At 38.3% G+C, this 17,550-nt stretch overlaps 1 protein-coding gene across 5 annotated transcripts in view; it reads right to left on the bottom strand.

Moving 5' to 3' along the window:
* Positions 1–12,541: 12,541 nt before the first annotated feature.
* LOC107711860 (serine-rich coiled-coil domain-containing protein 1-like) overlaps positions 12,542–17,550 on the bottom strand; it is a 77,814-nt gene continuing 72,805 nt past the window's right edge. For 3 of the 5 annotated variants that reach the window (XM_016516919.1, XM_016516921.1, XM_016516920.1), the window contains one exon: positions 12,542–13,724. In XM_016516919.1, the coding sequence (XP_016372405.1) occupies positions 13,221–13,724 (504 nt within the window). In that variant the 3' untranslated portion in view covers positions 12,542–13,220. The remainder of the gene's footprint in view (positions 13,725–17,550) is intronic. The other 2 variants (XM_016516922.1, XM_016516924.1) reach the window with 1 other exon arrangement.

Genomic DNA, 17,550 nt, shown 5'->3' with positions numbered 1-17,550 from the left:
GTGTAGTTTGACTCTAATTACCTGTTTAACCATTCAATGACATTGTTGATTTTGGTGTGACCCAGGGAACCCAAAGGATTATGGGAGTCAGGAACACATAGCCGTTGTCTGTACGCTTAGATCAAATCCAGAGAGCGAGAGCAATGGCTTATTAAACATAGAGATTGGATCAGGCGTGTGACAAAATGGGAGGAACAGAATATCAATGTATCCCAGAAGAACAGTACAGAGGTTAATAATAGCAAGGCTTCAGTCTAAAACTGCACAACAGATACAAGCAGTCAGCCACTTGATATGCCATTTACTTAATTCATACTAAGCCACCAAAGCTGTCTATTAGAGATGCATGTAAAGGCATGTGGGATTCTACTTGATGGGTTTCGATTCACCTTTGACTCCCCGTCCTCTCTTCTTTTAGCTCCAGACATGTATAAATATTGATAAGCCACTTAAATGGATGCCATGTAAACTGCATGGGAATAAAAATGGTCACATGAAGGCTACATTGTCACCCCTACTGAAAACAGATGCAGCACTCCATCAAATCTTCTTTTATGCAAAAAAAAACAATTTCCATTCTTTTAGACTTTCCACCTGGGCTCATTTCTCAAACACAAATCACGCAGCCATTCATAGCTCACCAACACAGTGTTTTCTGAAAATGAATTATGTATTAGCAAGCAAACAGAATGGGCACAGGGTTATCTGCTCACAATGTCACGGCCTGAAATTGACTGAGTAAAGTTGGGGTTGAAAGTCAGATGTGGGGCGCTTTAGAAGATGTTATGGAGCTTGTTTTGGCAACAGCAGCTGTCCTGATATCCTCACCAAAAATATGTATAGGTCTTCTGGCATCAGAGGGTTCATTTTTAGATTTGTGCATAAGAGAAGAGACTTTCCAAAGAGAAGTTTCCAAAGTTTCATTAATAATAAAACACCTTTTAACTCGAAAATATCGCAAAGCTAGGGGGACTTCCAAAATAGATGTAAACAACAGTGCAGGCGAATAAGGTGGGAAGGTGGTAAATTTCGGAGATTATTAAATATGATAGTTACTATAAACACTTGCTTTGTGGCAATAGCTATTACAAAAGCAAGTTTTTTTAAGTCAGTAGATTTACTTTGCCATTCATAATAAGTGTAACAGACATTAATATTTGAACTGAAACCCAGACAGAGCTGGCTAGCGCACACTATGAATACTAATTTAGAAACAGATTATTGTAACATTAAGTTGAGTCCTTCAAGTTTGACAGACTGCATAAAAATCAGTTTCAAAAGCCACTGTGTCAGAATGAAGAGAGAGCACTTCAACTTCTATGTTACAGTCCATGCATTATTTATAGCACCACCTGTGAGCGAAACCCTGCGAGCCGTTGGGCCGCTTTATAGCTGATCACTGGCTCAAATAAAGGCCAAGGAATAAAACACACAATTGCAACTTGTTTTTCTGCACACTTGGCTGAAATTTGCTCCCATTACTAAATGGCATTAACTGCTCATAAATGGAGCGAAATAGCTTTATGATTTGTGGCTGGTATGTGTAATTTGCTGCCTGGGCATAAAAGTTGGTGGATCAATTTTCTGCTATCTGCTCCCTCCAGAAAATGTGATTCCATTGACAAAACCTGCAAGCCAGAGCCTGGTCTTTGCTGGACTACGATGACAAGTGTTTCAAAATATATCATAAAGTAGCTGTGCTCTATAAATAAGAGTCTATTCACTCACAGTGTTAAAGGAGCTGTCCGCTGGACGAGGGGAGTGCTGCTGAAAGAGAGTGCTGATCTGCTACACATGACTCAGGGAGCTGTTCACTTTATGATGGTGCTGAATTCCAGGAAGTCAGTTTAGATGGTGCAGCATGTTAAAGTCAGCGCTTTGGCAAAGACCTGCATTTTCTGAATCATATATCCATTTTTTTTAAAGTGATAACGGACACTGAACTGTATAGCTGACTAACTGTGGCTGTCTTTTATGTGCAAGATAAAACTCATAGGTGGCAAAGCAGTACCTCTTGACAAACAGCAGAGGGCTCCCTTCTATTTGAGCTGCCTGACGTTTTACTTCTATAAAAGAAGGCTTTGAAGTAACTGAAGATTTGCTGGGGAATAGGAAAGTAATGAGACTTTCAGGATGCAATGCTTTGATTTGTTGATTTGAAAAAAAAAGTAGGATTGCTCTAAACATAAAAGCATGCCGTTCAAATAGATATGACTCCCTCGTAATTGACTTGCCCCACAAGAAGAGAGGTCACATTTTGGATTATAATGTCATTACTTAAATATTGACAGGTCTGCTCATACAGGGACTGTGTATTTCCATAAAGGGACGGTGTTGCAGTGCTCGATTTTGTGCAGTGTTTGGGTCAATACATAGGTGGAGAGGTCGGAATAAAGATGAGTTTCAGGTTATTTACAGTTGCCGCACCAGGACTCAGACACTCTTTAGATCAATCACTCTCTGTCCTCAGAGAACAAGAGAGAAAGACCCCAATCATACAATGCCGCGGCAGCTTTGGTGTCTGTCTATTCTTCCCCCACCCCACACGAGCAGGAACACATCCTTCAGGTCAAGAAAATAATCTGCGCAAGCCAATGATAAATTATGGCCTCTAATACAAGACCAAAGACGTTTGTTTCAGTGGAAACAACGGCACTGGTTTTAGTCTCCTCAAGTGCATAATCAATCTAAGCTCTGATATTTACTCTTCCCACCATTCATTAAACCAAAATTTTCCTGTCACAAAGTTGGCTTTCATTTTTCAAGGGCACCAAGAAGTGTGTTTAAGTACTGAGCTAGGACACAACGTGCCCCCTTTGTGACAGACTCGTCTCCCCCATGGGGTCCGCCAACCGTCGGGCCAAAGGGGGCCAACAGACGCAATCCACCTCCTTGACACTGCCCTTAAGTGGAGTTTGTGTTGTATGATTAATGGAACACCTTGCACATGGACATCTCCGGTCCTTGTGCGAGCTGCCTGGAGTTAGGCTCTGACTCAGTGCGGAAGAAGCAACTAATCTCGCACGTCTGTTGCGGATTCCCGGCGTAATCGAGCTGGCGAGACTCTGAAAACCCAGAAGAAACTACACTATCAAACTAGCAACAAGCAAAAGATGGCTATTTCCTTTCATGTCAGAAATGCGGGAGGGAGGGAAAGTCACAAAGTCCAATTTCCATTTCACCCGTGAGAATAATTGACTATTCCTCCCCTGAATGTATAAATCTATCAATCCTCCTGTGATCTTGAAGCTGAGGCAGGTGTTTTTGCTGAGCTGTTTTCTCCAAATTTGTTTGTGAATTGTGTCTCTCACGGTCAAACCATTTCACCCTCCCCTTCAGCAGGGTGACAGAGTACTTGGAGAAATTGGGTCACACATTCACGTATCCCGTATTTGCAGCAGTTTTTGAGGGATAAAGACGCAAATGCAATGATAATTTATTTAGGCTCTTCAACAAGATAAAGACAGTAAGCGGTACAGCGATTCTATGGTAATGGGCCATTGCAGGAGGTGAGGTCTAATGCTGCGTTACCAAAAAGGACTCTAGGGTTACTGAAGTGAGACTATAGTATCACTGCAGGCCTTAACCCCTCTCTCTTTCATTCAGGTGATAAAGGGAGGATGAATAATTGGTTTTCTGGCTGACTGACCCTGAAAACATAGAAAAAAGTGAGTTGAAATGAAGTGAACTGTCTGGGGGTGGATGGATTGAAATGCTGAGTACTCGAGAGTTGATAAGAGCCATTTGAATGGACAAAATGTCCACAGAGGATTGCAGTGAGAAAGCAGAGCAAGAAAGAGAGAAAGGGGCCTGAAATGGGAAGAAAGAGTTTGGAGTCTCCAGGCTTCCAGAAGGCCTCTGGTACTGTGAGTGTGGCAAAGAAGAAAGAGGACAGATTCACCAAAGTCCTGGAAGTTCTCTGCTGCCGTGAGGCTGGAAGAGGGGGTGAGAGAGTTAGTTTTGTTTGCAAGGATACTGGAGGAAACAAGTTTAGGAGAAGAGGCAGAGGGACCTCTCTGGGAAATTATTAGCAGTAGGGACTTAATTGAAGCAGGTGGGCACCAGCGTGATGCCATTTGCTTTGTAATATCGCAGCGATGCAGATTACAAGCAAACATAAGAGTCCACGGGTCATCACTATCACCAAAATGCACAGGTGCTCTCTGCCATTAATGCCTCTCTGGAAACTAGAGCAACCGCATGGCACCTGAGAGCAACTGTGCTGTACAAATAGCGCTGATGAAAATGGTGGGGAAAAAACAAGACTGTACTAACAATGTTTTATATATATAAGAATTTGATTTTCAAATAATCGAATCATAGTCAATCATGTCAGGAATTGCATCGCTTGAGCTACATGAGCTGAACAGTGAACGAACATGGTGAACTGAGGAGCTTTGCTAGCTAGTTAATTAATTGACCCAGTATGCATCCTATACTGTACATATGAGATCAATAAGATAGATACTCAAAATAAACATAATATTACATTATATTAATATTAAACTTAAACTATTGTTCAAAACTTTGGGCTCAGTAAGAATTTTTAATGTTTTTGAAAGATGTATTTTATGCTCGCCAAAGCTGCATTTATCGATAAACAGTAATATTGTGAAATATTAATACAATTTAAAATGACTGCTTTATATTTTATTATATTTTCAAATTTAGTTTATTACTGTTGATGGCAAAGCTGAATATTCAGCATCCATTACAGTTTTCAGTGTCAAATGATGCTTCAGAAATCATTCTAACATGCTGATTTGCTGCTCAAGAAATATTTCTTATTATTATCAGTGTTGAAAATGGTTGTACTGCTTAACATTTTTGTGGAAACTGTGATGCATTTTTTTCCAGGATTATCTGATGAATAGAAAATCTTTTGTAACATTATAGAAATCTTTATAGAAATATTTAGCAACATTATAAATGTCTTTACTGACATCTTTTTTTTGGTCAGTTTAATGTATTCTTGCTAAATAAAAGTATTAATTTCTTATTAATCAAAGAATTAATAAAAAAATAAAAACACCCACTGACCCCAAACTTTTGAATAATAGTGTACATTTGCACAAAATGGCTTGAATGAATGAGTGAACACATAAAAAGTTACATTCTATACAGAAAGATATTGCGCAAGAACACACTAAAACAAAAACAATGAATATCTAATGCATTAAAAATGTACAATATTGTATTATAATGTATTCAATGTAATGTTATTTCAGAGTGGAATTTTCACATTTTTGTTAAAATATTTGTACATATTTAATATACAGTACTGTAAATGTTTGGACATTTGGTTTGATTTTGCACTTTGTCAACAAAGTTATTTTCCCTGACTAAAATTTGCTGCCATTTTAGTCTGAAATTTTATAAAATTGCCTAAATTGATTCATTGACCCAAATCTCTCGCAACAACACCACAGTGCCCTGCAGATCTGCAGTTTGCTGTAATATGTAATACAGCTTTGCAGGTGTTAAGGAGGTTGCCGACTCACTGTGTTGGTGTTGCTGCAGGCACTGGTTTTATGAGTCCTCATTGTGAGCAAAACCAAGAACGAGAATGTTCTCTTAAAGAGACAGTGGCAAGGAAATGAACACAAAGACCATGTTGCCATATGGCCACACCATGCGGTAGAGGGTTAAACTTAAACTATTGTTCAAAACTTTGGGCTCAGTAAGAATTTTTAATGTTTTTGAAAGATGTATTTTATGCTCGCCAAAGCTGCATTTATCGATAAACAGTAATATTGTGAAATATTAATACAATTTAAAATGACTGCTTTATATTTTATTATATTTTCAAATTTAGTTTATTACTGTTGATGGCAAAGCTGAATATTCAGCATCCATTACAGTTTTCAGTGTCAAATGATGCTTCAGAAATCATTCTAACATGCTGATTTGCTGCTCAAGAAATATTTCTTATTATTATCAGTGTTGAAAATGGTTGTACTGCTTAACATTTTTGTGGAAACTGTGATGCATTTTTTTCCAGGATTATTTGATGAATAGAAAATCTTTTGTAACATTATAGAAATCTTTATAGAAATATTTAGCAACATTATAAATGTCTTTACTGACATCTTTTTTTTGGTCAGTTTAATGTATTCTTGCTAAATAAAAGTATTAATTTCTTATTAATCAAAGAATTAATAAAAAAATAAAAACACCCACTGACCCCAAACTTTTGAATAATAGTGTACATTTGCACAAAATGGCTTGAATGAATGAGTGAACACATAAAAAGTTACATTCTATACAGAAAGATATTGCGCAAGAACACACTAAAACAAAAACAATGAATATCTAATGCATTAAAAATGTACAATATTGTATTATAATGTATTCAATGTAATGTTATTTCAGAGTGGAATTTTCACATTTTTGTTAAAATATTTGTACATATTTAATATACAGTACTGTAAATGTTTGGACATTTGGTTTGATTTTGCACTTTGTCAACAAAGTTATTTTCCCTGACTAAAATTTGCTGCCATTTTAGTCTGAAATTTTATAAAATTGCCTAAATTGATTCATTGACCCAAATCTCTCGCAACAACACCACAGTGCCCTGCAGATCTGCAGTTTGCTGTAATATGTAATACAGCTTTGCAGGTGTTAAGGAGGTTGCCGACTCACTGTGTTGGTGTTGCTGCAGGCACTGGTTTTATGAGTCCTCATTGTGAGCAAAACCAAGAAAGGCATATTCACAGCTGAAGCATGGTGCTGATGGAAGATGCAAATGAATGTGGCGCCACGGGTGGGAAAACAACTCACGAACGTATCCCAATATGCACCTCTATGCATAAGTACGCTCATACTTTCTGAGTTATTGAAATCACCGCTCAGTGTGCTTCGCCTGTGCTGTTATCTGATATGAGAATGCTTTAGCATCTCAGCCTGACAAGGCCCTGGACCGCAAAATTAATAAACACAAAGTAAATTAATGGGGGCGAATGGGGGAAAAAAACAGCGACTGCACATCGGGGAGGGAGTGAAAGACAGATAGAAAGAATGAGAGTCATTTGACTGTCTTGCTCGCTATGAGAAACCTGCTGATAATCGCTGAGAGCAAATGAGCCCCAAGTCTCCACTGTCCTCCCATGACGGAACAGGGGCGGCTGTGCCAGTGCTACATGTCTGATTATTTCTTATATCCCTGGGTCATTTCCAATTTAAGAAGCACGTTATCAAAGCAAGTCGATATTACATGCCGTGCCCCCATGAAAATCACTGAATTCCTGTTAGAGGAAGAAGCTGACGATAACAAGAAGCTTCAGTTGCTCTCTTTGCCTCATCCAGGAAGGAAAGGAATAATAACCACATTTATCTGTCATTATCGGCACCCTCCATTTGTTTTGGATGAGTTTGTGCAGAGAGCTATTGGAACATGTAGTGATTTAGGGATCGTAGATCAGCGGAGGTTACTGAGAAAAGGGAAGAAAAAGACGTCGTTTGATCAACAAGCCACATGATGTGTCATAGCAGATGATGCTAATAATGATTGAAAAGCTGCTCGCCAACCATGGCAACATACCGTAGAAATAAACGGCACTGCCTTTACCACCCAGGAGCTGTGTGGGCTGCTCTCGCTCATCTCCCACTGCTTTGTTTCATTCCACAGTTGTTGGAGAGAAAGCAACACCCTGTGGGAAAAGTAAGCTGGCAAACTTGTCTCTTCTTGCTTCCAAGAATGGCTCAGCATGCCAGCGTGTTTGGGCAGGGTGAGAGTAGAGGGCATTGCTCCGGGCACCATAGGGAGATGGGCATGCCAGTGGGGTGCAGCGGGCAACAGTCACAGTTGTTGGCGCACTACGACCTTCTGGGAGATTGGGGGGCATCAACTCAGCATGGGTACTCTCATTGGCAGGCCACAGGCCCCAAGCGTTTTGGACATAGACAAGTTCAGCAATATCAGAAGTAGCATCTGGTCGTTCCCAACCCGAATGATGTTCTTTCTTCCGTGGAATACAAAAGGAGAAATTGTGAGGAATGTAGGTCGCTCTTTTCCACACAATGAATGCGAATGCGGGATGATGTTACAGCATCAGTGACAAACTGACAAGTTGGATGGATACGGACAGTGAGGGACAAATTAAAACTTTTCAGTACATCCTTTCGAGTTTCGTGAAAGAAAGTACGTCATATGGGTTTAGAACAACATCAGGTAGAGTAAGGATGTTCCAAAACAAGGACTAAGTTGTTACAAATCTGCATTCTCATTTTCTCTTTGCTCAGTTTGTTTTCAGACCATATAAACTAAAGTTTGTGGTTGGTAAGAGTTTTTTTTTTTAAGAAGAAAATAATGAAGGAAATGAATACTTTTATTCAAACCAAATCAGCATATTAGAATGAGGTCTGAAGGATCATGTGACACTAAAGTTTTGCCATCACAGGAATAAATGACATTTTTAAATAAAAATTTGATCAAATAAATGCAGCCCCGGTGAGCATAAGAGACTTCTTTCAAAAACATTACAAAATCTTAAAAACCTCAAACTTTTGAACAGTAGTGTACAGAATGGAGATTAAATAGGTGTGTTTGCACATCATTGTAATTAGCAATGAAAACCTCTTCTTTTAATAAAAAGCACCTTTTCTCAGAAGATTCATTAAAAGAAGAGGCATGTTTCCTCCACAGATCATATACTCATGGTTGTCAACAGTATATATCATTTATCACTTCACTTTATCGGAAAGGATATTGGATGGTTCTTTAGTCATATCTTTTCCAGAGTTCTTATGTTTGTTCTGGGGCTGACCTGAGTTTGACTGCCGTGTCCATATATACCTATACAAAAACACACCAGATTCACCCATCAAATTCTCTAAGGTATGAAAACAGCCTAAATGATGATATGAAATATAAATTTAAGTCACAGAGAGATGAAGACTGAATGACCAAGAAAAAAATTCAAAAAGAAACTGTGAAAAAACAGCCCTGGCAACAGTGGAAACAAAATATTTTTGGAGAAGATTCATGAGAATTTCTCACGCAGATGTCACACATAACCACAATAAATTTCTGAAGACACAGTTGAGCAGTGACAGGAAAATACACCTCTGTGCATCAAAGACAGCCCACCGCCACATCAAGACAACAAACACTTGTCATTCCCAGAGTTCTACGGTACCGGTTTTCCTCCCTGCGGAGCAGTGCAATTACTTTTGCCCAGAAGTTGAGGGTCTCCATCTGCCCTCCTTTTAGCTGGAGAAAACTTGTTATGGATGACTAAGAGTAGCAACGATATGTGCTGTGAAACCTGGACATTTGAAGCTGACTGTGAAGCCTGAACAGAAATCAGAGAAAGAGAGTGATTTAGATAGGGACCTTGTGAAGTTCGCACAGGCTTTCGAGCCTTACAGTCTGATGCAATACACTAAAGGAAACACAATAAGCAATTTCCAGAGGATGTTTCGAGAAGGAAGACATACATTTTATCTTTTCACCAAGAAGCAAGGGCAGGCCAGAGAAAAGGCTCGCTTTAGAGCACTGCAGGCCATCAAAGCAATAGCATTTTCCTGCCTAGTTTCCAGAGATGATGATTGTAACAGTAATATTGCTTACAGTGTACCCTCCACGTACGTTAAAAATGATGTCAAACATCAAGGAGCAGGTGTACTGATGGAGCAGTGCTGGCAAAACAGTTAATGGAAAGCACAAATGTGGAAAACATCCTATTAATAACAAAAACTAGGGCTTACATGTATCAAAACTCATTTCTTTTTAAAATATCGGTCTTTAATGAGCGAATATATTACATTTGGTGAAAATCAGAACATCATAATGAAAACCACCAGTGAGAGAATAGATACAGATAAAGGTTATTTCAAATCTCATTAGGGTTTAAATCTCTTAAAAGTGCCATTTTATATGCAAACCATGTACATACTGATGAACAAAAAGAATAAAAGTATCAAAATGATGTAAGAGATGATTTCGGCATAGCAACAGCATCTGCCACAAAGACAATTTTAAATGCACTGATACAAAGAGTCCAGACAAACAAATAAAAGCTGATAGTCGTTTTATATTACATAATAAATAAGGCCAAATAAATATCTATTCAATGATAAAGAATTCTGAATTCAGAAATGTGACTGCACATATAGTCATGTTAATGATTGAGTCACTTGAGATCCATGAGTTTCCGGCTCTTGCACGGATTCTACCCATGATCCCGCATATTCAAGTCTGTTTAAAAGTCCGTCCTTCAAGCATCACGGCTCAAACGTGTGGTTTAAAGTCATGAGTCAAAGACACAAGGGAGGCTCGGGAAGGAACGAGGACAATTCCTGCCTCTGGGAACACGCATTTAACATTCACCAGTCACAAACTGGCACCCACTCAGAATTTAAACAGTATTGCTGACTGCAGTTATCGAGGGCTGAATTGTCTCAAATTGGGTGACTTACAGCAGTCTGCTCTCCTGAAATCATTCTGAAATACCGTAAGCAGCGCCCAAAATTAACCGTTTGCCTTGCATATGGATAAATTAAGCAGATTTAAACATGAAAAAATAAATATTAAAAATGGTCAATAAGACCATGGTCAATAAATCTGACCATGGTTTTATGAAGCATTTTTTTTTTTTTATAAAAAAAAAATTGTATATTATTTTTTTATATATATAAAACAATGCACAAAGTTTACTTTAAAAATATTATTAATTATAATTAATTATATTAAATCATTAGTAATGTAAAATGTATATATTAAATGTTTATTAAATTATTATAATTATATACTTCTGTCATCAGAATTTTCATTTTGGAAGCTCAACCCTAATAATCAATTCCCAATAATTTTATGTACTGTACAAATCAAAGCCAATTTTAGTTCATATTTAACATTTGTTTACCAAATGTTCATTTTTGAACAAACACGATCCAGTTTAAGGGAGTGAAATTTCAGTATCGGAGCATGTAGTGGTGAGACCGCGCGCTAAAGCCTTTCTCTCCCAGAGCCTGATCACACAGAGAGCTGGAAGTAGGTCTGGGAGGGAGAAGGAGATAGAGAGAGAGGAAGCTGATGGTGCTCCCAACAGATTGCTGAAATTAGAGCACTGGACCTCAGGGAGCAGACCTGCTGGATAGATGGAACTGCATTTCTTCAGGGTTTCCTTCTCCTCCATGCGTCCTTGCTTGAGCTCCTGATCCGCAAAGCCGGGTCAGCACTGTCCCAACTTTAAACTAACGCTCTCCCAATCGCTGCCACAATGAGGCCATTCCTCATTTCAACCGCCTGTCTTAAGAGAGTGCACTGTATGAGGCAGTTGAAGTTACCAACATGTTTAATTACATTTATTTGCCATCTTTTTTTAATGAAAATTCAAAGTCTCACTTGTGGCAAATGTAATAATGTTTTTTTTCTGCAAAGAGGGTTCTACTTCTTTGATTAATGAAGGGCATTTCTTTCTTGAAGTCCAGCTGCCTTGAGGTCTAAGTGTTTATGACTCAAGGTTCTCACTGAGTCCTTCCACAAGGGCTGTCAAACCTATTTTAGCTTAGATTCAGTGCGAAAAAATCTTTTATTTTTGTTTGCAGAAAAAATGAAAAATGAAAAAAAGAGAAAGCATAGCTTGCAATTAGAAGAGGCTAATGAGTGTTAAACTCCCTAAAAGTGGTCTGACAACACGTGGGTAATTCTCACCGGCAGCAAGAGTTTCCGTGCCCTCTCTCTTCGACTGAGGATTGATTTGGTAATATATGCACGGTTCTTCAGTGTCACATTTCCAGGTGCAAAACAATGTGCTAGACTATTTGTATGACCTACTATTATAAACATCACTACTAATTGAGCTCAATCTAATAAGCAAGTCAATAAATGTGAGTCTAGGCAAAGGCTTGGAGTAAAAAAGGTTTTGAAAACTTTAAAAAAGGTTCTACTGGGTCCAAAATTAACTTTTTGGCACACTGCTGGTGGGTGAATTGAGAAACCGGCCAAACATTTTTGGTACTCGTCGTGAAGCTGTATTTTTATGACCAATACAAAATTAGTCTTTTTTTTGTGCCAGTTTCTCACATCTTCCACAAAAACATGATTTTGTCCACAATATTTTGATTATGGTGGCATTTACATTTCCACATACATCAAATATACCGTTCAAATTTTGGGGACCGTATGTTTTTTTTTTTAAGAGATTATTTTTATTCAGCAAGGATGCATTCAGTTGATTTATTCGAAAGTGACTGCACACATTTACAATATTACAAAGGATTTCTATTTCAAATAAATTCATAAAACAATCCTGAAAAAAAAAAAAAAAACACGGTTTCAACAAAAATATTAAGCCGCAAAACAGATTTCAACCTTGAAAAAAAGAAGAAATGTTACTAGAGCAGCAAATCAGCATATTATAATGATTTCTGAAGGATCGTGTGACACTGAAACCTAGAATAAGTGCTGCTAAAAATTAGGTTTTCCGTCACAGCAATAAATTACATTTTAAAATATATTGAAGTTATTTTAAATTATAATAATATTTAAAAAATATTACTGTTTATCACAATCTTAAATAAATGCAGCCTTGGTGAGCATAACCAACTTCTTTCAAGACGCATAAAAAAAAAATCTCCAAACATTTGAACGGTAATTTGTCACCAAATGGAGATCTGGAAAACACAAGAAACTTTTGGTTTTAATAGACTGTTCTTATGTCCGAAATTTAATTGATCACTTACAGCACTATGTTATAGTTCATAATGGAGTTACCGGGTTACCAAATTGTTAAATTAACTTGCCAAAACCAATTTTTTACTTGAATTTGAGTCTTGTTAAGTATTAATGTTGGACCCTGGATTTCTTTTAATAATATAATGGAACACAAAATATCGACATCCTCTCTAGCATTTCAGCAGAGCTGTACAATGTGATAGTGTTGCGAGTGAATCTCTCACCTTAATAGACCGTCAATCTAAAGTACTTATCGGAGCAGCATATACTATTTCTTCAAAAAGGCTTAAGTAGTGCAGACGACGGATTGGTTTTGACTCTTAATATAGATGATTACTTTAACTCCACAAAGGATAAGATGAGTCTCGGTGTGCGGTTAAAGTTCATTTGAGGTTTGAGAGGAAAAATAGCCTTGAATGTAACTGAGTACAAGTGGGTCTGAAGGTACTTGCGGTCACTGAGGAACTGCACCGAGAGTTTGCATCCATCTGAGGCATGTGTCAGTGTTCGGTATGCGCGTGTGTGTGTGTGTGTGTTTTCAACCGTCCTGCTGAGCAAGAGCCTGCAGTTCGGCTGTATGGAGCGAGTGCTGTAGGAAGACGTTCTTTCGGCTGTACATGTGTAAAGACAGAGGCCCACGGGGCGGTTGACCCAGACGGCCAGTAAAGGAGGACTGAAGCCTGGGAATAGGGCCTCGCTCGCTCCGCGGCCCCCGTTCGCTGTCTGAGGACAGGCTGCTTGAGGGACTGGCCTTGCTGTGGAGGCTCACACTACTGCCGGCCACGGCCCGAGGGATCTGAGACGGCCCCGGGTGCTCCGTCTTCCGGGGCCCCGGTACCTCAGACATAGACTGCCCACCTTCAGCTCTCCGTAGCGGCTCCCGCAATCCTCCTCCGCCATTGCTGCAAGCCCTCTCTTCCCAAGGCCGACTGTGCTGGTCTGCAGCGGACGTTCGTGCCAGCCTTCGCTCCCTTGTGAGGCTGCTGCTGCTGCTGCTGGGAATGTTGCTGTTTTGGCCTGTGGGTCGACTTGGATGGACTGCCTGTTGAAACAAAAGATGGGAAAAAGAGAGAAAATTAAGCCACTTAATTTGCTGACATTGTGACAAAGATTCCTTGGCGGTCTAGAACCTTTTCTAATTGTTTCCAGACCAACTGGAAGTTTGCCTTTTTTAGGAAGAGGAGGCCAAAGGCACACATTGTGGGGAGGTGGCACAAGAAAAAGTCTGTGCTTAGGAGCTTGAGCCACCTGTTCATTTTGCACACAACACTGCCTCCTCCTTACATAACCGGCCCTCTATTACTCACAATGCTGAATGAGTGCAGGGGAAATATTGCGCATGAAAAAGAAATGATCTGCAAACTAAAGCGTGATTGCTTGATTCATGCTGTAACTCAACGTGTAACTCAGACTGAGCTGGCAGCCAGAAAGTAATACTTGATGCTAATCGGCATTTCACAGAGTGAGGAAACCTAATTAAGTGTGATGTGGCTAATGTGGGAACTTCAGCTGTGACGTGAAATTGAATTTAAAATAGAGGCTGTAATTGAATTTGTGCATTATGGGGAAGAATCCGTGCAAGGAGTTGAGAAACGCACATGCCAATGCAGGTGAGAAAGGAGACACGCCTTTCATGTGTGCTTAACTTATTTTATCATTTACTGTGTGAAATGTCTTTCATAAGCTCACAAACAATCCATTCTGCAGTTCTAGTTCTAAACACAGCACAACCAAACCCAATATCTGGTTCAAACTAGTTTGTATATCAACACTTAAACTACAAGCTTTGTACTGTTAAGACGACAGAATTATATAACAACAGGACATTTTCCTTAATGTTCACTTGTAAGTACACTGTAAACAATAAGTGTAATTTTAACTGTAAAATTTTGTAAAAACGCTACGGAAAAAAACTGTTAATAGGTTAACAGTAAGTTCCCATACTATATACAGGGAAAAACTGTAAAATATCTAACCAGATATTTCATGTAATTTTACAGTAAAATTCTGTTAATTTTACAGTTTTTTGAAGTAAAAATAACAAATCAATGTATAATTTACAGTCAAAAACTGTAAACTGATATTCCCAGAATTCCCTGCATGATACTCCACATTTGAAAGTATTTTGTTTAAATAATCATGTTTTTTTAATAGTTTTTGTTATTAGTTATGTATATTTGGGCTTTATGTTACATCTTCTGTTGTTTAATGAAAGTTTAATGCATTATTTAAGTATCATGTGTGTTACCATGATGGTGTTTTGTGTTTGCATGAATGACTCTGTGCACCTTCTATATATTAGTATATACTTCTGCTTGTGGCGAAGCTACTTGTGATGAGCTTTGATTCTTCATGTGGCTTTCTCTTTTACCACCTGCATTATTATGGTGGTTGTCAGTATGTTAAAGGTACAAAACAGATTTTAATAGCAGTGTGCATTGTTGAATTTACTGGTTTACATTCAAATTTTCTTGTTTGCAAATTACAGTTTTATACTGTAAAATGTACAGTTTTTGGCCGTAAATGTGTTTACAGTTTTTCTGTATTTTTTACAAAATTATTCTGGCAACCACAGCTGCCAAAATTATTTTGTAAAAACTACAGATTTTTTTTTACAGTGTATACTTTCCGTTATAAATCATATTGTCTGTTTGATTAATTTTTGTCTTATGCTGTATATTCCACTGAATATTTAAACATTTTATTTTCACTTTTGAAATATTATTTTGAAAATTGTGCCTTTTTATTTTTTGGCCTTAACGTGGATGTTGTAAAGTTAACTATTATTATTACTTAATATTTTTAAAATAATTAAATAAGTAATTCATTAATAATGTGCTTTTTTATTTTTGGCCTTCACGTTGATGTTGTAATGTTTTTTTGTTTTTTTTACCTATTACTATTACTTATAAATACTTATTATTAGTAGTAATTATTTCTATTTATTATTATAAATAAATAAATGAATAGTTATTGTAATCATCTTTTCTTATCTCACTACTTGCTTATGTATAGTTCTTTGATTTTGTTCTATTATTGAACAGCACTTCAGATTTACAAATAAATTATTATTTTGTACACTTCTGTTTATACGTTCAGCCACTATTCACTTAAAATATTCTGATCCTCTTATTTGTACCGAAAATAAAACACACACACACACAACTTTTCACATAACCTGTCATTTTAAGCATCCATCCGCTGGGCCTCTCTTTACAGATACCATGCTAAGCAGCAGGTGTTTGGGGACCGCAGCTTGGATTTACAATGTCTGTGTCCTCTCAAGTACGCGGTCTGCGGCATTCACAGCACAAATTCAGGTGCTAGCAGACATAAATGCATCAAATCGTGACAGAGAGAGGGAGAAGTTTTGTACCTGCACTGGAAAAAGGCCAGAAATGCACGCACACACGCACACAACACTACGGAGTCATCCGATGGAAAAACAGCGACCAGTTTAAATCAGACTGATTTAACGGTCCTAATCCATTTGGGTCTTTATTAGCTTGTGAAGAAGCTGGTCCTGTGTTAATGGCACGCTTCTGTTAAAAGCCCTCTGGCTGATTATATGCAGCAGGCTGGAAGTAGCAGGATTCAGCCTACTCATTTTCCACACTTCAGCACACCTACAAACACACATACACGCTCACGCACGCGTGTGCAACAAGCAACTGTTGCGAAGAGGCACACTAAGCCGCACTGACTGATAGCCGTACTGGACTGATAACTGAGAGCAGTGTACAGTTATCTGTATTACATGTTATGTATTACATAAAAAAATCCACTCAAGCAAGCACGGCTCACTGTCATATTCTCAGAAAAAGTCATATGTTTGGAGAGGGAAAACAATTCCGCGGCACTTCTCGTCAGAGTCTCGACAGACAAGAATGTATTTCTTTGTTGTTGTTGTTTTTTTCCTCTGGAATCATGTAAAATAAATAGACAATATGAATATCTTCACAGACGAAGAGGTTTTCTCAAATAAACATGATAAAAAATGGAACAGAAGAGTTTCAACTTTTTGTGTGGCGACACTGTTTTTAGAAGAGCATGCTCATCTTCCAAATAAAACTCGCATTAAACATACCGAAACGCACCTTTGTAATCACTCTCAATCAGACAACAACAAAGCGAGGGTAAACAATTAAGTGCATTTCGGAGCACAGCGTGCAGCTATCTTTTGTCACCGTCTCCCAGATGCTAGGCTCTATATTCAGCCAATGAGGGGCAGAGAAGCATGTTGTCTGTCTGCACTTCCTGAAACTCCATCCGTCTGAACCTAAGTTAAGATGATGAAGAGTGGCTTTCAGAAAGAGAGAGAGAGAGAGGGAGAAAGAGAAAGCAAGAGAGGATGAAGTGCCACAGTCTGAGGGTGCTTAAAGACAAATGGCTGTCCTCTAAGCCAGCGGCTGATTACAAACCACCCCTGAATACTTTTAATGGGCTCATGGGCTCCCACAACTGCCGCTCTGTCTCAGCACCTCGTGCCATGCTTTGACACATGAGCTATGTACGGATGTGCAAAAAAGACATTTTCATAATTTAAAACAAATTCATTATTAAAGTCAGCGGAGCTGTCTACATGATCTAGTTGTGATTTGCTGTTTGTAGTAAAGAGTGTAAAAGTGAAAAGTACTAGCGTTAATATATTGGTTTCCAGGGTGAATGAATGTACAAATAAGCAAGGAAGATTCATTATTGATATTAGACACACAACGTCCATAAACATCCATCTGCATGTGACCACTAACATTCAAATATTGGGGTCGGTAACATATTTAATAAAAAACAAAGTCTAGGCTCACCAAGGCTGCATCTACTTCAGGCTTCGTCTACTTTGTAAAAACAGTATACAGTGTTTCCCCTAG

Source organism: Sinocyclocheilus rhinocerous, unplaced genomic scaffold (assembly GCF_001515625.1).
Source record: "Sinocyclocheilus rhinocerous isolate Xijiao unplaced genomic scaffold, SAMN03320098_v1.1 scaffold988, whole genome shotgun sequence".
Taxonomy (NCBI): domain Eukaryota; kingdom Metazoa; phylum Chordata; class Actinopteri; order Cypriniformes; family Cyprinidae; genus Sinocyclocheilus; species Sinocyclocheilus rhinocerous.
Note: the sequence above shows the minus strand (reverse complement) of the source record. Positions and strands in the feature narration are given on the sequence as shown.